Source organism: Zalophus californianus, chromosome 13 (genome assembly GCF_009762305.2).
Source record: "Zalophus californianus isolate mZalCal1 chromosome 13, mZalCal1.pri.v2, whole genome shotgun sequence".
NCBI lineage: Eukaryota > Metazoa > Chordata > Mammalia > Carnivora > Otariidae > Zalophus > Zalophus californianus.
In genome coordinates this window covers 7,839,394-7,860,593 of record NC_045607.1, presented here as the reverse complement: position 1 = coordinate 7,860,593, position 21,200 = coordinate 7,839,394, and the positions used below count along the sequence as shown (strand labels likewise).

The 21,200-nt window shown below is 54.2% G+C and overlaps 2 protein-coding genes across 6 annotated transcripts; both read left to right on the top strand.

Annotated features, from left to right (window-relative positions):
- Positions 1–753: 753 nt before the first annotated feature.
- FPGS (folylpolyglutamate synthase) lies at positions 754–21,104 on the top strand. 5 transcript variants are annotated; one of them, XM_027614822.1, is made up of 16 exons: positions 754–774; positions 866–1,078; positions 12,859–12,987; positions 13,066–13,119; positions 13,214–13,278; positions 15,287–15,401; positions 15,540–15,620; positions 15,722–15,783; positions 15,863–15,965; positions 16,203–16,280; positions 16,510–16,657; positions 16,761–16,850; positions 17,823–17,973; positions 18,256–18,331; positions 19,107–19,173; positions 20,213–21,104. In XM_027614822.1, exons 1-16 carry the CDS (start codon positions 754–756, stop codon positions 20,620–20,622), a joined length of 1,863 nt encoding a protein of 620 aa, XP_027470623.1. In that variant the 3' UTR covers positions 20,623–21,104. The 5 variants fall into 5 exon arrangements, with proteins under 5 accessions (XP_027470623.1, XP_027470625.1, XP_027470627.1 ...); XM_027614824.2 differs by lacking the exon at positions 754–774 and having other exon boundaries at positions 840–1,078; positions 15,863–16,028; XM_027614826.1 differs by lacking the exons at positions 754–774; positions 866–1,078 and adding an exon at positions 11,516–11,676.
- Positions 5,345–6,166, top strand: LOC113934244 (60S ribosomal protein L7-like). The gene has a single exon (XM_035723531.1). It carries the CDS (start codon positions 5,359–5,361, stop codon positions 6,103–6,105), a length of 747 nt encoding a protein of 248 aa, XP_035579424.1. The 5' UTR covers positions 5,345–5,358; the 3' UTR covers positions 6,106–6,166.
- Positions 21,105–21,200: the final 96 nt, after the last annotated feature.

Here is a 21,200-nt window from a genome sequence, read left to right as displayed (position 1 = left end):
GGACTCCAGGATCATGACCTGAGCCAAAGGCAGTTGCTTAACCAACTGAGCCACCCAGGCGTCCTCAAACCATATTTTAAACCAACAAAGCAGGCCCTAAGCCCTGGAGCTGCTGGCTCCAAGCTCCCCCAGCACAGAACTCCCCCGAGAGGAGGCTGGACTAGCCAGCCTCAGACCCTGGTGTGCTGGAGGGGTTGCCCCGCCCGTGGAGGGAGATGGCCAGGAATAAAAGCTCCCAGAGGGCAGGGCTGCGTGGGGCATTCCCCTGCGGCACCTAGAGGAGGGCCTGGCATCTGCGAGTCCCCACTACCACAGTGAGTCGGTCCTCGCAAGCGGCGGTTGAAGAGGCCGTGTCTTGTCAGGGGGCAAGGCCTCCTGCAGCTCCTTTGGGCCGGCCCTCCGTGTCACCTGGCAGGCCTGGAACTCAGTCTGTGTCCTGGCTCCTTTTTGAGCACATGATTTGGTGAAACACAGCTTCTCCCCCACAGCAGGCTCTGACTCCTCAGGTCAAGGGTGCCTGGGTGTCCCCTTGGGCAGGGACTGCACGCAGGGCCAGCGCAGAAACGGCCCTAACCATAAGGGGAGGTGGCCTGTGATAAGCGAGGCCAGACAAGCCAGCCCCAGGGTCTGGAAGTTTCCTAAGTGCTCCCTTCTCTGTGCACCCCTGCCTGCCCACTCACCTTTAACCTTCCCCGGGCTATTATTTAACTCGGGAGATTCCCCAGAGAGGTCCCTCCATGGGCCAATCCCAGGATGAGAGCAGGCACCTATCTGGTAAGACTGTCCTCCCTGCACACAGGGGAGGCTCGGGCCGAGGGGCAGGGAGAGGGAATCCCCAATATTCCCCCTCTTCTCTCTGGCCCAGCTGAACCCCAGGCGGAGCAGGCTTGACAGAGGTGCCCTCACCCATGAATCACTTTGTGCCCAGCCCCGCTGGGGTGTGGGAAGCCCGGGGATGAAACGTGCCAGGTCCCTGGCAACCCTCTGGCCGGCGGCTGAGAAGGTGAGGTGGAGAGCAGCCATGGAGCGACCAGGCCCATCTGCGAGTCCTTTGTCAGCTAAAACCGCCTCCTTCCAGGTAGGAGAGCTTCGTTACCTTGGGCCTGCCTCTCCAAGCTTCCATTTCTTTCCTCTGTGTAATGTGTGTAAATATCCCTCGGGGCCCAGGGCCAACAACAGTGATAATCCCACACTTGGCAGGGCCCCAGGGGCAAACCTTGTCTTCGCTAAACCTTGTTCTACTGGCTTGGGGTGATCAGGGGCCCTGCTGCGGGCCTCAGTTCCACCTTCAAACCCAGCTGGAGGCTCCAGGGAAACCCCTGCCCACTGTGGTGATGGGGGAGCTCTTGCGGAGCGGTCTCCAGAGCAGAACTGACAGCAGGTCTGGGAGGTGCTGAGGCCCCCTCATGGGGCTTCCTGTGACCCAGGCACTGTGGACATGGTTCCTAGACTGGATCTCCCCGGATTTAACTCTGCTCCCTCAGGAAGGCTTGTTAGCTCCATTTAACTAATAATAATAGTAGAAATAATGGCAACCCTGGCCCCATGCTTCCTACCTGGTGGCCCCATGCCCATGCTGTCCTCGTTTTATAGATCCGGAAGGTGTGGTTGTGAGCAATTAGGGACCTAGCCCGTTAAAAATTTCTTTTTTTTTTTTTTTTAAGATTTTATTTATTTATTTGACAGAGAGAGACACAGCGAGAGAGGAAACACAAGCAGGGGGAGTGGGAGAGGGAGAAGCAGGCTTCCGGCTGAGCAGGGAGCCCGATGCGGGGCTTGATCCCAGGACCCTGGGATCATGACCTGAGCTGAAGGCAGACGCTTAACGACTGGGCCACTCAGGTGCCCCCTGTTAAAGATTTCTAACCCCCATCTGGAGCTTGCTCTGGGCTCCAGGCCCAGCACCCTCTCATTCGGCCTCACCCCATCCCTCTGAGGTGGGCACGACAGCGACCCCTGCTTTGCAGATGAGGAAATGGGGCTCAGAGAGGTGAGGAGACTGGCCCAGGCCGCCTAGGCTGCCCAGTCCGGCTCCTGCGAACACTAGCAGGAGCTGGGGTAGAACCAGCCAGGCTGCAGGAGTCCAGGCGAGGAGATCAAGGTTCAGGACCCGACAGGCACTAGACCAGTCTCTTGGCCTCATCAAGCCTCAGTTTTCTCCTCTGCTGAATGGGCACACAGCGAGTCAGTGCCTCCCTCCCCCTCGGGGCTGTAGTCTGAAGCCCAGGCCAGCACTGTAAGGCTGCCATCAGCCAGTGTCCCCTGGAGCTGCATGCCAGGCCAGACCAGGCCAGGCCGCTCTTACCCAGACCGTCCTGGCCCACAGAACCTTCTGCCCAGCAGCAGAGGAGGGGTGGCCCCAGATGCCAGAGTTTGAGGTCATCCAGGCCCCCTTACCTGAGAGGCCAGGACCCTAGGGAGGTGAGGTGACTTGCCCAGGGTCACACGGTGTGGGTCCCCTCGCCAGGGGAAAGAGAACTGAGGACACCCCAAGGGCTGTGAGGTATCAGCATTTTGCATGGCTCCGGGAGGCAGTAGGGCCTCCCTCTGAAGTAAGAGCCAGCTCAAGGCCAGAGCCCCATTGTTCAAAAGACCAGGTTACCTTGGCAGGACATGGGGGCGGGGAGGGTCCAGGGGGGACCTGGGGTGGAGTCTGGGGCCCAGCATGACAGACACCTGTGAGTGACTGAGCTATTTTACCTAGAAGGCCTTCCTCTGCCTCCCCTGAGAAATGGGTCCAGGAACAGAAGCAGGGTGTAAAGATCTCTACACAGTGCTGATGTTTAGAAAGAATTCATGTTAACTATTATTTAAGAAAATCCAAGTCACCAATAAAAAAAAAAAAAAAAAGCCAGGGATTCCCAAGCTTGATCAGAGGGTCTGAATCAGAAGCGGCTGGGTGCACCCAGCAGGCTCAGTTGGTGAAGCACGCTACTCTTGATCTTGGGGTTGTAAGTTCTAGCCCTGCACTGGGTGTAGAGAAAAAATTAAATAAATAAATAAATAAATCGGTAGCGGCTGGAATCAAATGGAGCTGGGACTGAGCCGAATCCTTGCTCTGCCACTTGTCAGCTGGTGAGCTTCACACAGGATTCTGCACCTCTGGTCCTCAGTTCCTTCCTGGTCAAAGGCGCTCAGCACGGCACCTGCCAAGGAGGAGGCTCATAAATCTCACACCCCAGGGAGGAGGTACTGAAGATATTTGTGGTTGCAGAGTGAGATAACCAATTGAAAAAAGAAAAAAATTCCAGATACTTTTTCCCCCTCTGAAGGTCAGTGAGATAGCTGTCCGTAGGTTTGAGCAGAGAAGGTGTCAGCCAGTTCAAAGAGCACTCAGACCCCTGGGGAGGAGGCTGGACTGAAACCAGCCCGTCTGGGGCCTGGCCTACTGCAAGGCCTCGCGCCACACACCTGGTGCCCTCTGAGGGCTCCTCTTGGCCAGTGAGTGGGGGAATCCCAGGAACACCCCAAGAACATCCGTGGAGCCACGTCTGGTTCCAGGTCAGCTGTGGCCCCTTGCTGGGCCTTGGTGTCCCCAACTGCTGAACAAAAGGACAGATGGTGAGCACAATGTGGCAAGAGGATGACATTTGAGCAGAGACCTGGGATGACAGCGAGTCAGTCATGGGAACTTTTGGGGGAAGAATGTTTCAGGCAGAGGGAACCACCAGTGCAAAGGCCCTGAGGCTCTGTCATGCATTCGCTCTGTGTGACTTTGAGCTGGCTGAGTAACCCCTCTGTGCCTCAGTTTCCCATGTGTATAATGAGGATAATCACAGTGCTGGAAAAGCTGTTGTGAGGATGACATGAGTACCTTTAATGCTAAGGGCTCACTGGGCGTGGACCTTTGCGGGGATGATGGGTTGTGAGCCAGCGTACCTGAGGATCACAGAGAAGGCCAGCAGGGCTGGGGGTGATGGTAAGAGATGTTAAGTTCAAAAGTTTGGATGTCACCCTAAGTGCGATGGGAATTCACTGGAGGGGTTTCAGCAGAAGAGAGACAAGATCTGATCTTTGAAAATGACAAGAGAATGCTTGTTGGGATCAAGAGGAGCAGCAGCAAGACTACAGGGCAGGTCAGCGGTGGTGACATGGAGGGAAGTCTGTGGCTGCTGCAGAGTCTGTGCATTGGCGGGGTTGGGGGGCGAGGGAGAGGGCAACCCAAGGTGAGAGCAGCTGGGCAGATGGTGAAGCTGTGTTCCAAGCTGCGGAGGCCCGGCTGGTTTCAGGGCGGAATGCAAGGGAACACCTGCTATGGGTGTGACCGGTTTAAGATGCCTGCTGTGGTCAAGCCTGGGGGAGATGTCAGAACTCCGCTCGTGTCCACAGCTCAGGGAAGAAGGGCATTTGAAAGTCAGACATCATCCCAGACCTGGGACCTTGGAGAGAGAGAAGCATGAGCCCTGGGCCCTCCAATATGAGGATGCTGGGGGTACAGGGGGGACGGTGCAGCCAAGCAAGAAGAAAGAAGAAGTAGAACCAGGGAGGGAGGTGTCGGGGAAGCCCAGAGAGCAAAGGGTTTTGGGAAGGAGGGCATCATGAACCTTGGATTGTAAACCTGCCATCTAAGATGGAGGGTGATCAACACAGCCCGTGGGGCTCTGAGCACAGTTCCAACTGTTTACTCAAGGTCAGTTTTAGAAGTGGAATTGCAGAATCAGAGGGAGGTCTGTTTTTAAGGCCACAGTTGCCCTCCCAATAAACTAAAGCCATGGACACCTTAGTAGCCGGACTCGGGGTAGGGATTTGGTACAGCCGCACCACTGAGGATATGGAATTCCGTCTAAGGCAAGTTTTCTTCCCCCAATTACAGAAAAGTGTTTTCTCATAGGCCACTGGATGTAAATAGATATTTGGTGGTGGAGGAGTCCTTATGCTTTTCAGAGGGTCAAAACCCTGGGGTGGCTGTCAGGCTTCTGCACAAACCTGCCAATGAGCTTGAACCTCCCTTGGTCTCCACAAGGGGGAAAGGGACATCTGGACCCCTCTAGTCCAGGCTCTCTGGAGTACAGTGGCCTTTGGAGACTCTTGTCCTCGGTGAAATACCCACCCATACATATCCCCAGAAATTATGGGCTGGGGCAGAGCTCATTTCAGCTCTCACGCTACGAAGGAGGAGACCAAGGGGTCAGACAAGATCAGAGAAGGCAAGCAAACTGCTCAGGGTCACATAGCGCATTGACAACAGGTGAACCTCCATTTCTCCACCTATAAAATGGGGCCACCTTCTAGTTCACACAATTTTCAAGAACTTGAAAAGAGATTGCAATGTCAAGTACAGGGATAAGTGCTTAATAAATGTTCGCTGAAAGCAACCTGCCTGAAAAAGCAAAGGAGAGCTCTTTTCCGGCTGGAACCATGGAGGGTGCAGAAGAGAAGAAAAAGAAGGTTCCTGCTGTGCCAGAAACCCTTAAGAAGAAGCGAAGGAATTTCGCAGAGTTGAAGATCAAGCGTCTGAGGAAGAAGTTTGCTCAGAAGATGCTTCGAAAGGCAAGAAGGAAGCTCATCTATGAAAAAGCTAAGCATTACCACAAGGAATATAGGCAGATGTACAGAACTGAGATTCGAATGGCAGGGATGGCAAGAAAAGCTGGCAACTTCTACGTACCTGCGGAACCCAAATTGGCATTTGTCATCAGGATCAGAGGTATCAATGGTGTGAGCCCAAAGGTTCGAAAGGTGTTGCAGCTTCTTCGCCTTCGCCAGATCTTCAATGGCACCTTTGTTAAGCTCAACAAGGCTTCAGTTAACATGCTAAGGATTGTGGAACCTTATATAGCATGGGGGTACCCAAATCTGAAGTCGGTGAATGAATTGATCTACAAGCGTGGTTATGGCAAAATCAACAAGAAGCGAATTGCCCTGACAGATAACACGTTGATTGCCCGATCTCTTGGTAAATATGGCATCATCTGCATGGAGGATCTGATTCACGAGATCTATACTGTTGGAAAACATTTCAAAGAAGCAAACAACTTTTTATGGCCCTTCAAATTATCTTCTCCGCGAAGGGGAATGAAGAAAAAGACCACCCATTTTGTAGAAGGTGGAGATGCTGGTAACAGGGAAGACCAGATCAATAGGCTTATTAGAAGGATGAACTAAGGTATCTGCCATGATTATTTTTGTAATCTGGCCAGTTAATAAATGACTACTCTCATGGAAATGTTCTGTTGTCTTGGTGACTTTTTGCTAGCCTGACTGCTGTCCCTTCACTATTAAAGCAAATCTTGGTGTGTGATAAAAGTCATCAGCCTTTGCGTGCAAAACTAGGGTCTAGTTTGTATCTTGGTGGAAAACATTCCTTGGGTTTATTAAAGACTCTTCTGTACAAAGAATATATCTTAATTTTTCACTTTTGAACTGTGCCACTGAGTTAGCCAAGATGGGTCTGTTCTAAGAAAACCTATTTCATAGGCCTTTGCATGATTTACAAATAAAAATACTATTGCTGGAAAAAAAAAAAAAAAGCAAAGGAGAAAAGCACAGGGGAAATGTATTTCAGGCAAAGGTAAATGTGAACAAAAGCTTGGAGGTGGAAGACACCAAGGCCAATTCCTACAGTCCTTGCCAGCTGCAAGGATGCTGCCCTGAGGGGTGGATGAGGTGGGAGGTGGGTAGAAGCCAGGCAACCGTGAGCTTATGAGCTTTATTAATCTGGAGGGCATGATGGGCCAAGAGAGGGGGCAGTGACTCAGGCAGATCTGAGTTTGGAAAGTCCACCCTGGGGCCCACCTGGGGCCTTTGCTGACTTGCTGTGTGACCCCAAGCTGCCTCTGTCCTTCGCTGGGCCTCAGCCTCCTGGCTCTATAGAAGTGAAGATGGCTCTGATCACGGTTATCAGGGTTTGCAAATATGTATCTTCCTTTCTGAGTTTCCTTCTTTACTGTCTTCCCACCTTGGACAGGGAGCTCTGCAAGCAGGACTTTGTCATCTGTCCCCAGAACCCAGTGTCTCCAGCACCAAGCCAAGGGTCTGGCACAGAGGTGAATGAGTGAATAGATGAATGAATGGATGGATGGATGACATCCTTTCCCTTTGGGAGGGTGGGGGTAAAGTAGAATCCCTGGCTCTTAACTCCACACACACCTGCAGATCTGCCTCTAGAGGGTGGACACTGACCCACTTGCCAATTTTCTTGCACCCTTGTTTTCTTTTTTTGTTTTGTTTTTTCTCTCTCCAGACAATGGCTTTCTTTGTATTGTTATTTCTGGAGAGCAAGAACACTTTCATGCTGGCACCAAAAAGCAAACATTTGTCCTCCAGGTGTGTGATGAAGGTGCTTTTGATTTTCTCCTTTACACATTTATCTGTTTCCTTCTATGAACATCTGTGGCTTTCAAAAGAAAAAGCAATGATACAAAAGAGGTTAGAAGATTACACATACAAATGATTTTTAAACATAAGAAAAAGTGCTCAGCATCCTCCAAATAAAATAAATGCAGATGATAACTACCTTGAGAATCCATTTTTCCACCTATGCAATTGGCAAAGATCAAAGTTGGTTAAGGTCTGTGTTGGTGAGGAAATGGCTGGCTTGTGCATGCTTGGGCATGGGGGTGGAAACTAATCCTACCTATCCTTTTGGAAGACAATGTGTATGTGTATGTGGCAATATGTATGAAGGTGTTGAATGCCAATCACCTTTGACCCAGCGATTGCACTTCCTGGAATTCATCCGTCAGATGTGCTCACACATGGAAGAAATGATGAGGGTAAAATATTACCCATTGCAACATTGCTTGTGATGACAAAATACTAGAAACCTAAATGTCCATCAGTAGGAGACTGGCTAAATCCACAGTACTACTTCTACACCAGGGAGTAAATAAATTAGCCAGTGAGGCAGCTCTTATGTGCCAACACAGTCCAAAATAAGATCCAGGATATAAAGGTACATGGAAAAAGTACAGTGCAGATTTGTGTATATAGTCTACTACTATCTGCAAGTATAAAAGGGAAATCTCTCTATATTTATATTTGCTCGCACATGCATAACATATCTCTGGAGCGATCATGGGAAACAACTGATTGCTTTTTTTTTTTTTTTTAACTGATTGCTTTTGGAGAGGGGAATTAGGATGCTGGGAACTGGAGTGGGAGGGAAGCTTTTCATTGTACCTTTTTTTTGTACTTATATTTGAAGGATATGATGTATTATCCATTCAAAAAATATTAGGATTTATTTGATTTTGATTTTTTAAAATCTTTTTTAGAGAGTGCATGGGGTGGGGGGAGGGGCAGAGGGAGAGAGAGAGAGAGAGAGAGAGAGAGAGAGAGAGAGAGAATCTTTAGCAGGCTCCATGCCCAGTGCAGAGCCCGCCGAGGGGCTTGATCTCACAACACTAAGATCATGACTTGAGCTGAAATCAAGAGTCAGACATTTAACCGACTGAGCCACCCAGGCACCCCCCCATCTCCCCCCAAAATATTAGAATTTAAAAACAAAATAAAAATAGGAAAAGTTTTAATAAGGAAAAGAAGATAACTCTATTCTACCCCCACCTCTTAAATGACTCCTACAAATTTCCCAGTGTCAGTGGCTATGATGACCATTGTCCTTGGAGACCATGGAGTAGAGGTCCAGGGGAAAGGTGACATGACCTGCCCAAGGCCCCTGGGTGGCTTTGCCAAGGCCCCAGTCACCACTTATAATTTCCTGCACAACTGGGATGATACCAGGTAGATCCCTGGAATTTTCTGGGCTACTGCTTGCTTTCATGCTTGTGCATCTATTTCTGTTTCAAACTGGAGCTGAAGTCAGTAGCTCAATGATTTTCAAGATTGCAAATTCTCCGGGATCTAGAGAAGGCCTGAGGGGAAAATTGACACAAACTTTCTGGCTCAGGGCAAAGTGAAAGAGATTAGTTAAGATTCAGGAATGTAGACAAGCTGACCTGGGAGGAGGGAATCTCCCTCCTGGGATCTCATTTTCCCTGCCATCCCATTCTTGGAGGAAGGACCCAGAGCAGGATGTTAATACTAGTACCTGTCGGGGCGCCGGGGTGGCTCAGTCGTTGGGTGTCTGCCTTCGGCCCAGGTCATGATCCCTGGGTCCTGGGATCGAGCCCCGCATCGGGCTCCCTGCTCTGCGGGAAGCCTGCTTCTCCCTCTCCCACTCCCCCTGCTTGTGTGCCCTCTCTCGCTGTGTCTCTCTGTCAAATAAATAAATAAATTCTTTAAAAAAAAAGGCAGATAATATTGTTATGTGCGTCGAGAAAGTCCTATAGATGTCTAGATGTGTGTCATCTCATGTGCTTAGAAAACTGTGGGATGCATACTTGGATGTCACCAGAGGTGAAAGGTAAGGGGTGAGGGTGAGCAAAACAAAGCCATTTGTTTTTTATTTTTAAGTAATCTCTGCACCCAACATGGGGCTCTAACTTATAACCCCGATATCAAGACTTGCATGCTCTATGGACTGAGCCTGCCAGAATCTCACAAAGAAAAATATTTAAAGCTCCTTTAAAAGATCATTTGTATGCAGTTATTATGCAGTATATTCATTAGCATAGAGAACATTTCAATGATGAAGAAGAAGAGGAGGAGGAGAAGGAGAAGAAAGCCAAGAAAGAAGCACCTTCCTATTTCCCATGGAGCCAGGGTCAGGGTGCCCAGCAGTGATGTGAAGAGCAGAAGTCCAGCCAATGATGGAATCTTTCCAACATGTCATATGTTTATTTCAAAATCAAACAATCTGATAAATATTTATCCCCAATGCTGGCAGGAAAGAGGGAGGGAGGTGCTGGAATCCTATCAGTTGTTTGAAGGATTGTCTTTTGTCCGTGGGGACTTCCCTAGAGGGTGGTCTGTAGCAACCCCCTGCACCCACCCCCCAAAATCTACACACCTTTCTGACACCTGAGATATAAAAAGGGAATCTCCAAGTCAGGTCAGCTGTGGAGAGCATGGGAGCCTTTGCTGCCAGGAGCTGCCCTGCCCCCGTGCCCAGGCTGCCAGCCTTTGGTTGGGGATTCTTCACTGGTGACTGTCGCTTCAGCCTTCCTGGTGTGGCTGATAGATTGCTCTGTTTTGCTCCTTCACCTTCTCCTAAAGATGTATTCTCTTATTTCTACACTTGCACACTGAAGAATGCAACATCTTGATTAGCTTCCTTAAGGAATGTCATAAAAATCGCAGCATTCTGAAACTGCTCATTGCAATGATCTCCATCAGGGAGATGAGAAAATGCTTGAAGAATGAATACAAGGAAGAGAGGACCAAGAGCAGGAAGCATGGCAATGCCACGCGAAAGAGACTTTTTAATCCCGCAGAGGGATCTGAAAAATTACAGGCATATCTTGTTATAAAAGAAAAAAAAAGGAATCTCCATGCTACTTTTTCCATGCTAGCAGTTGGGGCCAAGAAGGTCCAAGACAGGAAAAAGTCCTGGATGAGTCCTCCTCACCCATAGCTAGATTACTGTCTCCTCCCCACGTGGCTCTCCAATTCATTTCCCACACAGTAAGTCTTCCAAAGTGCAAACCTGATCTTGTCATCTTTATTTCTTTAAGATTTTTATTTATTTGAGAGAGAAAGCGAGCGAGCACAAGCAGGGGGAGCGGCAGAGGGGTGGGGCGGGGAGAAGCAGGCTCTCTGCTGAGCAGGGAGCCCGAGGGAAGAGGGCGATAGGTCCCAGGACCCATAGATCATGACCTGAGCGGAAGACAGACGCTTAAACGACTGAGCCACCCAGGCGCCCCTTGTCATTTTTCTTTAAGGCCATTTTATTGTTGTCCAAATTTAATCCAAATTTCTTAGGCTACAAGGTCCCGCTGGATCTGGCATTCTGGGGCAACTAGGCCCCACCCGGTGGAAGTGCAGTTCCCTCCGGCTAGTTAGTTCTCTTTCCCTCCTCTCTCTCTCTCTCTCTCCCGACCCTATTCACCCCTCCCTCTCTTCAGTCCTTTGCTTTCCAAACGCGTTCTCTTCCTTTGCCTGGAAACCTCTCCCAACCCCCAACCCGCTCCGCCACCTCGCTGACTCCGCCTCATCCCCAGGCCTCTGCCAGGATGTCGCTTCTTCCAGGACGCCTTCCCAGGCTGCCCAGGGACGGTAGTGACCCCAGTAGCGAAGGTGCTTGGGTTTGGGTCTGTTGCCAAATCGGATTGTCAGATTCAGAAGTGCAGAGGCCCGATACCCGCAGCCTGCGGTCTCTGCATTAAGCCTCGGCATTTCGGGGCTTGAATTCAATGACCTCCATACAAGTGTACGCTAGCCAGCTCCGTCTTCTATCCCGGCTCAGAGTCAGTTCTGGCGGATCACCAGAACGAGGGTTGCAAACTGGGACTATTTTGGGGGTGTGGCCAGGTCCTGGAGAAGCTGAGTGCGTGCACAGAGCGCCACGGGGAGCGTGCCCCTCACAAGCAGGGACGAAGCCCTCCACCCCGCCCCAGGGCCTGCCCCTCACAAATATGGCACCCCGTGGATTCCTATTGGTTCTGGAGGACTCCCTGGGCGGTGCTGATTGGCGGAGGGCGGGGGCGGGGCGGGGCGTCTCCGGCCCGGGCCTGGCTAGTGGTAACGGGCGCTAGGAATATGTCGCAGGCACGCTGCCACCTGCGCGCCGCTCTCTTCCTGGCAGCAGTTTCTCCGCGCGGTGCAACGACCGGGGTCACGGCGCGGCGAGGGTTGAGCGCGTGGCCCGCGCCGCAGGAGCCCGGCATGGAGTATCAGGTATCCGGCGGGCGGACGGGCGGTCCTGCGACGACACGTGGGCCGGGCCTGAGCCACACAGCGTCCGGGCTCCGCGGCCTGAGGCTGGGGTGGACTGGGAACCTGGCAGTGGGGGATTCGGGGGCGGGGGCAGGGACCAGGAAGTTGGGTCTGGGCCGCCGGGTCTGGGAATGCTGAGGCTCAAGTGTCCCGCCTTAGTGGGAAGGGGCGCCCAGTGATAGGAGGTCCAGAGCCTCAACTAGCGGTTGGGGCGTGGGGGGTGGGAGGGGAAAGAGGTTTAGGAGATCAGACTTGAGAGATCCAAGAGTTGATATATGGGGTTGGAGTCTCCAGGATTCAGGAGATAGAGATCCAAGTGCCAGGAATTGGAGGCAGGCAGGAATCAGGGGTGTTGGTGGGGCTAAGAATCTGGAAAACAAAATTTCCACCTGGCTCTGTTGTAAGGGCCGGGTTTCCATAGACCACACCTGTTGCCTGCCAGGCAGATGACACAGTTTAATGGGTGTGGGGCCTCCGACCAGCTGTTGAGGCCTCTAAGGGAAAATAAATAGCATCTCCACTGTCACCCCCAGTGTAGACTCTCCTGAGGCTGCAGCTACCCACCTTCCTGTCTGGGTGACCCCGGGTATACCCTTCTTCCTTGGAGCCTCCTTCTCTTCCCCATCTGGATGCTTCAAGCAGCTCTTCTTTGGGTCAGAATGTGGAACCCCATCCTCAGGGTTGGGCATGGAAGCCTCCAGGGATACCTAGTTCGAATTCTTCCTGTTCTAAGACCCCAGCCTTCTGTGGTTCTGCTCCTGCACCCCCTCACTCCCCCCTCCCAATTTAGGGCCCAGTATAGCTGTGGACGTCATTGGAGGGAATGAGGGCAAAGGCCCGGGTGTGGGGGGTAAAGATTGGGAAGCCCAAACTGGGAACAGGAAGCAAGGCTTCTCCTGTTAGTCACTTAACCTGCTTTGTCTGCCACTCCTGGGTGGGGCCGAACTGCCCCAGGCTCCCATCTCTGCCAGAGCTGGAAAGATGCCACTTCTCTCTCACCAGTGCCTAACCTCAAGGCTGGGGCAACGGGGCTGGCATTGGTAGGCTTGGTGCCCTGGCTTGGCCACTGATGCCCCGGGGTCCCTCTGTTTCTCTGGACTGTTGGTGAGTCTTAACCTGCTACCTGGGGACTGTGGTTGCCAGGATGCTGTGCGCACACTGAACACCCTGCAGACCAATGCTGGTTACCTGGAGCAGGTAAAGCGCCAGCGGGGTGACCCTCAGACACAGCTGGAAGCCATGAAGCTGTACCTGGCCCGGAGTGGGCTGCAGGTAAGGTGTGCGAGGCCTGGGACCACCCACACCCACACCCGTGAGTCTGTGGCTGAGGCATTTGTCTGTATGTCTCAGGTGGAAGACTTGGACCAGCTGAACATCATTCACGTCACTGGGACCAAGGGGAAGGTGAGGGATAGGACTCAGGGGTAGGGTATTCACCTGAGGGGGTGGGGGTGGGGGTGGGGGTGGGGCCCGCCCAAACAAGACCTTTTCTTTCTAGGGTTCCACGTGTGCCTTCACCGAACGTGTGCTCCGCAGCTATGGCCTGAAGACAGGATTCTTTAGGTACTGAGGTGTGGAGAAATATGGGATCTCTTAGCTCTCTGGGGGCACCGTGGAACCAACTAGCTCCTAGGAGCTCAGCTGCCTGTCTCTTTGCCCAATGTTGATTGACTCAATAACCATTCCCTTAGCTTTTAATATATTGGCCGAAGTTTGTGGCAGTCTTTAATTTTCGTAATGAAACAAATTCGGGAGGGGGGGCAGCAACTTGAATGTGTAAATGAAGTACATAGCTGGAGTCATCAGGTACCTTTTTATTAAATTCCATGTACAGTTTGTTTTTTTTTTTAAGATTTTATTTATTTATTTGACAGAGAGAGAGAGACAGCGAGAGAGGGAACACAAGCAGGGGGAGTGGGAGAGGGAGAAGCAGGCTTCCCGCCGAGCAGGGAGCCCGATGCGGGGCTCGATCCCAGGACCCTGGGATCACGACCTGAGCCGAAGGCAGACGCTTAACAGCTGAGCCACCCAAGCGCCCCCCCATGTACAGCTTTTATTAAGATGATTTTATTTTTAATCTCTAAACCCACTGCGGGCCTTGAACTCACAACCCCACGATCAAGTGTTGCACACTCTACCGACGGAGCCAGCCAGGCGCCCCCACATACAGCTTTAAAATCACAGAGAAATATTTATCACTTCGGATGTCTTTGCAGTGAGGAGCAGAAAATCGGGCTTGTTAGGGCTTAAGCACTGAGGTAGTTTATTATGTCGGTGTGTTGAGGCCTCTCTTCCACTCTGCCGGCCTCAGGTGCCGCTTTACCCTCCAGGCAGCACCTCCTCGTGCTCGCCCTCAGGCACCCAAACTCACACCAGAGGATGGGGTGTGGACCAGACGTGGGGGCCTCTTCCCTGCGCTGCACATACCTCTCCTTAGCTGGTCACCAGTAAAGCAGTGGGATTATGGTGGTGGTGAAGTGCTCAGGATTTGGTCCTTGCGGTGGAGGGACTTAAGATTTTTGCTTCCTTTTGTTTTACCAGTTCCACCAAGTGACTCATGTAACTGTCTGAAATCAGCTGACTGAGGCCCATTTCGGGCCATATTTTCTCTCGACAGTTCTTTGTTCAAAAGAAGGAAATGTAGGGAAGGACTTGTAATACAAGAGGGGCTTGGAGGATTCAAATATAAGCTGACGGACGGTCTCTCTTCTAAAATAATTTCTGGGGTGGGGCGACCTGGCTAGCTCAGTGGATGGGTGAGGCGTGCGACTCTTGATCTCTGGGGTTGTGAGTTTGAGCCCCACGTTGGGTCTGGAGATGACTAAAAAATAATGAAACCTTAACAAAAATGTTTTTAAAGGTATTTTTGGGGTTTAAAAACCCAGCCTTTGACTTCGGCCCATGTAGCCTTGTGGGTCGGCCTGGGGATGCATCTTTTTTTTTTTTTTTTTAAGATTTTATTTATTTATTTGACAGAGAGAGACACAGTGAGAGAAGGAACACAAGCAGGGGAAGTGGGAGAGGGAGAAGCAGGCTTCCCGTCTAGCAGGGAGCCCGATGTGGGGCTCGATCCCAGGACCCTGGGATCATGACCTGAGCCAAAGGCAGACGCTTAACGACTGAGCCACCCAGGCGCCCCTGGGGATGCATCTTGAGTACCCAGACGGGGCCTTGCCCTCCAGGGCGGGAAGACACAGTGTGGGGTCAGATGTTGGCAGAGTAACTGATGCGTGTGTGACGGTAAAGCACAGGGACCCGTTGGAGCCCAGAGCACAGTCCTGATCAGCCTGTTGGGCTACCGGGTGGGGTGGGACAACGCAGTTGAGACGTGTGGAATGAGCCAGGTGAGGGGGGCAGGCCGGAGGGGCTGGGGCACAGGGAACTGCTGGGATGAAGGAGGGGTGAAGCACAGAGGCCGGCAGCATCAGTCCCACCAGGACCTGGGACGCTGGAGGCCAGAGGGAGATCACAGGACGGTAAGCAGGGCAGTGGCATGGTCAGATCTGGGTTTCTGAAGACAGGTGTGAGGGGCTCGGGAAGGGAGTCCCGATGACCACAGGTCTCCCGGCAGCTCTCCCCACCTGGTGCAGGTGCGGGAGCGGATCCGCATCAACGGGCAGCCCATAAGCCCCGAGCTCTTCACCAAGCACTTCTGGCACCTCTACCACCGGCTGGAGGAGACCAAGGTGAGCGTGCAGGAGGACTGGTGGGTGGGCACGGTAGGGGGTGCTGGAGAGACCCAGAGGGTGCAGTACGTCCCAGAACCCCATCTCCCCGGAGCGGAGGTGACAGGGCCCTGGGCTCTGACATGGTCTTTTCCACAGGACGGCAGCAGCTGTGTCTCCATGCCTGCCTACTTCCGCTTCCTCACACTCATGGCCTTCCACATCTTCCTCCAAGAGAAGGTACGTGCCCACTCCCCAGAGTCCCGTGTCCGAGGCCATGGGGAGGAGAATCAGCAGGCTGGGCGCGTGGGGCCCCTGACGTGCCCCCTGGTCCTCTGCAGGTGGACCTGGCAGTGGTGGAAGTGGGCATTGGTGGCGCTTACGACTGCACCAACATCATCAGGTGAGGACCACTGCTTCAGCAGAAGGACGGTGGCCATGAGCCCAGGGCAGTGCCATCATGGCCCTTCTGTCTCCTGCAGGAAGCCTGTGGTATGTGGCGTCTCCTCTCTTGGCATCGACCACACCAGCCTTCTGGGGGACACAGTGGAGGAGATCGCATGGCAGAAAGGGGGCATCTTCAAGGTACCAGGCAGTCCTGGGGAGAGGAGGTACCTGGACGGCCTGGGCCTGGCCCTCAAGGCTCAGGCAAGCAGGGCTGGGACAGGGTCATCTGTAACCTGACTCAGGATAAGATCTTGGGCATCAGCAGGGTCTGGAGCAAGTGGGGTCTGGCGTGGGGAGGCGAAGTGAGCTGCCCAGACCCGGGGATGGAGGACCCTCAGCAGCCCGTCTCCCTCCTTCCCTCCCTTTCCTCCCCAGCATGGCGTCCCTGCCTTCACGGTGCTCCAGCCTGATGGTCCCCTGGCAGTGCTGCGGGACCGTGCCCAGCAGATCTCCGTGAGTCCGGAAGCCCTGGGGCGGGGGTGGCAGCTGACTGGGGAGGCACATCATCCTTTTGGGCCTCAGTTTGCCCATCTGTGCAGTGAGGGGTAACTGCTCGTCCAGCTGGAGCTCATTTTGGTTCTCGGATCTGAGTTTGGTGGGTTCTGGTTGATGTGGAAAGATGGAAGGACTAATAGCGTCAGGGAGGGCTCCCTTGACCCAATGTTGCCCGTCTCCTTGGCAGTGTCCTCTCTACCTGTGCCCACCACTGGAAGCCCTGGAGGAAGGGGGGCCACCGCTGACCCTGGGCCTGGACGGAGAGCACCAGCGGTTCAACGCCGCCTTGGCCTTGCAGCTGGCTCGCTGCTGGCTGCAGCAAAAGGGCCACCAGGGTAAGTGGGCGGCCTGTGGGGAAGGGGCACGTGGAGCCTGCCTCTGAAGGTCCCCTGCACACTCAGTCCACACAGCAGCCCCTCCCCCCCCCTTGCTCCTCAGGCCTCGGGGAGCTGAAGGTGTCTCGGCCCAGCGTCTTGCGGCAGATGCCCCTGGCACCCGTGTTCCAGCCCACGCCCCACATGCGGCATGGTGAGGCGGACCTTCCTGCCCAGCCAGGCCCCCTCAGATGGTTCTTCGGGTTTCCTGTTTGAGAGGTGGGGGCGGTTTGAGATGGTGCCCAGGACAAAGTCCTCTGAAGTCAGTAAGCTTCCCTGGTTCGTGGACTCTGAGCGTCCGTTGTCCCACCTGCCAAATGAGGTGATGACAGGACCCACTGTGAGGTGACATCACTAAGGGGCTGAGGCCAGGGCCTGGTGGGTTTGGGATATAGCGCCCAGTCAGTGGTTGCTGCTGTTACTGGCATTTTTTTTTTTTTTTTTTGAGATTTTTAATTTATTTATTTGACAGAGACACAGCGAGAGCAGGAACACAAGTAGGGGGAGTGGGAGAGGGAGAAGCAGGCTTCCCGCGGAGCAGGGAGCCCGATGTGGGACTCGATCCCAGGACCCTGGGATCATGACCTGAGCCAAAGGCAGATGCTTAAGGACTGAGCCCCCCAGGCACCCCTGTTACTGGCATTCTTGTCATCATTGTAAGACCATGAGATCTGGAGAGAATAGACATATCGTCAGGCTTCTTGCTTCCCCCGAAACTTTCAGCCCATAGTAGGTGCTCAGAGCAGCTAAACCCCTTTCGCCAATGATTCCAGTGCGCCCACTGTGTGCCAGGCCCCAAGTCAGGGCCATGACAGGAGCCAGGCAGATCTTGGATCACATCCGGGCACACTTGGCTCTGTGACCTAATCTCTCTGGGCTAAGGGCTCTCCGCCTACATGTAATATGGGACTAATAGATGATAGGGCTGCGGGGAAGATTCCATCAGAGGAGGCAGCCCAAGAGCTGATCCCAGTGGCTGGCGCCTAAGAGTGAGCGGCAGCTTGGCTGAGAGGGCTCAGGGTGGGCAGCCTCAGCCTCCCAGCAGCGAGCAGCAGGGGGCCCTGCGGGCAGGTTGTGTGTGTGAGTTGAGGACCAGGGTGGGAGCCGGCTGCCTTGCGCCCTGCAGGGCTTCGGGACACGGAGTGGCTGGGCCGGACGCAGGTGCTGCGGCGCGGGCCCCTCACCTGGTACCTGGACGGCGCGCACACCACCAGCAGCGTGCAGGCCTGCGTGCGCTGGTTCCGCCAGGCGCTGCACCGCGGCCAGAGGCCCAGCCGGTGAGCTTCCCGGGCGGGGCCGCGCGGGGCCTGGCTGGGGGGAAGGGGGGTTGGGATAGTGTCGGGGTCAGGACCGGGCCAGGAGGGAGGGACGGGGCCTGGGGGGGGGGGCGGGTAGAGGGGCCAGATGCTGGGGGGCGCTGCTGGGACTGGACCAGGGAGGAGGAGGGGAAGCTTCTGGAGGAAGGATGGGGCAGGGCCCACAGAGAAGGGTGGGAGGTACCCCTCTCTCACCACCCCCCCACCTCCCCTCCTCTCCCCCCCCCCCCCCCCCCGCCCCAGCGGCCCTGAGGTACGCATCTTGCTCTTCAACTCCACCGGGGACCGGGATTCCGCGGCCCTGCTGAAGCTGCTGCAGGTGAGGGGCAGCTGGGGGGTGGTCGGGTTCTGGTGGCCCTCGGTTCTGGCCTTGGGATCCCCAGAGGTGCCTTCATCCCTGGGCCTCTGACTTTAAAATGGGGCTCCCCTGAACGGTAGTGAGGATTAAATGTAAAGGCACTGGGCTCGTAGGGAGGTCTAGGCCCAGGTAGGTCACTGCCCTCACCCTGCGGGGTCAGGCTAAAGCCCAGAGTTAAAGGGAGGACCAGGTAGGGGCGTAAGGTATAGGACTCGCTTGGCATGCCCCTTCAACCACTAGCATATGACTCTAGACAAGAGATGGCATTTCAGAGATGGTTTAAGGAGTTTCTGAGTTAAGAGAACATGTAGGGGCCTCTCTCTGCTCAGGGAAGTTGAGGTGCCCTTAGCTATCAGGGCCGAAGTGGGTCCTGGGGGTCATTTCCTATTTCACAGACCAGGAGGCTGAAGCTGTTCATCTCTCTCATTGTGCAGACAAAGCCTTTCCCCATCCTGGATGGCTGGGTGCTCTTAAGCAAGTCCCCCTTCCCCAGCCTCAGTGTTTTCAGCTGTACAGTGGGCCGTGCTGCCCAGGTCATGGGCCTGCAGGGTATACTGAGGTAGATGGGCCGCTGAGGTGCTGTGGCTGGGTTTATACAGCTTCACTCCAGTTTAGCTGGGTGGGGGCCTCTCCAGATATGGGGATGGGGGGGGCACCCCGGGGGGTGCTGTGTGCAAGTCGGGGTGGTGGGGCATCCTCTCGGGATTCTGACATCAAGTCTTTCCTCTTGGCCTAGCCCTGTCAGTTTGACTATGCTGTTTTCTGCCCTAACCTGACAGAGGTGTCGTCTGCTGGCAACGCAGGTGAGAGGTGACAGGCATGTCCTCTGGGCACAAGCAGGGGCTGGAAGGCCCTTCAGCGGGCTGCTCTGATGGTGACAGTGGGGGCTTCGGAACGGGAGGTCCAGGGAGGGAGCTAGATTTGTTTTATTGTATAGATAAACGCTCCTTTGGTACGTTTTGGATATTGGGACCACGGTACCAGAACAGAATTACTGGGTTGGGGCGTGCGGGGAATGGTTTTCAAACTGCAGGCTGCAACCCACCGATGGTTTTACAATCAATTTAGTGGGTGTAAACCAGCATTTTTAAAAATGAAATAGAAAATATATGTGCCTTGCATGAAGGGTAGATGTTGTTTTATGACGATTCTGTCCCAGACACCTGTATACACCTGTGGGAGTACTGAGTTGCCATCATAAAGTGTGTTTTGTGCTGTGGGTCACGTTCAAAACAATTTGAAATAGTGTAAAAAAAAAATGCAGATCCCCTGGTCCAACATCAGACCGTTGGGGAGAGTCCAGGAATCTGCATTTCTACTTAGGCCCACCTGTGTGCCGGACTCTGCTTTACAGTTGAAGGCAGTGAGGCTGGGGTGGGGAGATGTGTTCAGTGGGCAAAAGCCCCAGCTTTGGAGCTAAGCTGCCTGGCCCTGCTTCCCACCAGCTCTGGGACCGGCGGCAAGTCACTGTTTGCGTCTCCATTTCCTCCCAGCACGGCCCGCTGGGAGGCCCGATGGTGCGGGTAAAGGGCCTGGCTTTGTTTTTGTTTTTGTTTTTTTTAAGATTTTATTCATTTGACAAAGACAGCGAGAGAGGGAACACAAGCAGGGGGAGTGGGGGAGGGAGAAGCAGGCTTCCCGCAGAGCAGGGAGTCTGACGCAGGGCGCGATCCCAGGACCCTGGGATCATGACCTGAGCCGAAGGCAGACACTTAACGACTGAGCCATCCAGGCGACCCCAGGGCCTGGCTTTGAGCAGGTGCTCACAACGTGCCTCCCCTGCCCCCGGCACCCCCTGCCGCCGGTCCCTCTGGCTGATGTGCCCATCCTTATGCCCGGCAGACCAGCAGAACTTCATGGTGACCCTGGACCAGGTGCTGCTCCGTTGCCTTGCACATCAACAGTACTGGAGCCACCTGGCTGAGGCGCAGGCCAGCCCAGACCTCTGGAGCCCCCCCAGCCCGGAGCCTGGTGAGCCCACATCCTCGCTGCTGGCTTCCCACCCACCCTGCACCCATAGCACCAGCTCCCTCGTCTTCAGCTGCATCTCCCACGCCCTGCAGTGGATCAGCCAAGGCCGGGACCCTGTCCTTCAGCCACCCAGTCCCCCACAGGGCCTCCTTGCCCACCCTGTGGCAGGCAGCGGGGCCAGTGTGCTCCGTGAGGCTGCCGCCATCCATGTACTGGTCACGGGCAGCTTGCACCTGGTGGGCGGCGTCCTGAAGCTGCTGGAGCCTGCCCTGTCCCAGTAACCCAGGCAGTGGGGGGTGGAAGTGGGGGTCTCCCATGCCTGCCCTGCAGCTCTCCATGAACTCCTGTTAGGTGCCTTTTGTCAGCTTTTCTGATGCTGTCCACACTGGCCCAAGGGCCTGGGCTCTGGGCAGCAAGATCGAGGGCTAGAGCAGGGGAGGCCAAGATAGGACATCCTCCGTCTGAGCCTAGGGTGCCTTTGGCCTCTCCTTCCTCCTGAGGCAACCCGAGGGCTTCCTGGTTCTCCCACTGTTGTAGCAGGCCAGACTATGCAGCCCACCTCCCTTGCCACCCTTGCCTGCCTCCTGGCTCCAGCCCAGCTTACTATGCGAGCTGCCTGGCCAGGCCTAGAGTCCTGCTGGGTGCTGGTTGATAGATTACCTCTTAGTGGCCTTCTGGGGAAGAGAGGGCTCCTGCCTGGGGCCCACTAGAGACAGAGGATGGCTGGAGTCAATTAAAGCCTTTAACTTTTTTTAAAAAAAAAGGAAATGGCAGAATGTTTGAGCGACTCAATCTCTAGCTCCGTTAGCACACAGTAGGGGCATGAGGGCTGCAGCTGGTCCAGGAACTGGACAGGGGA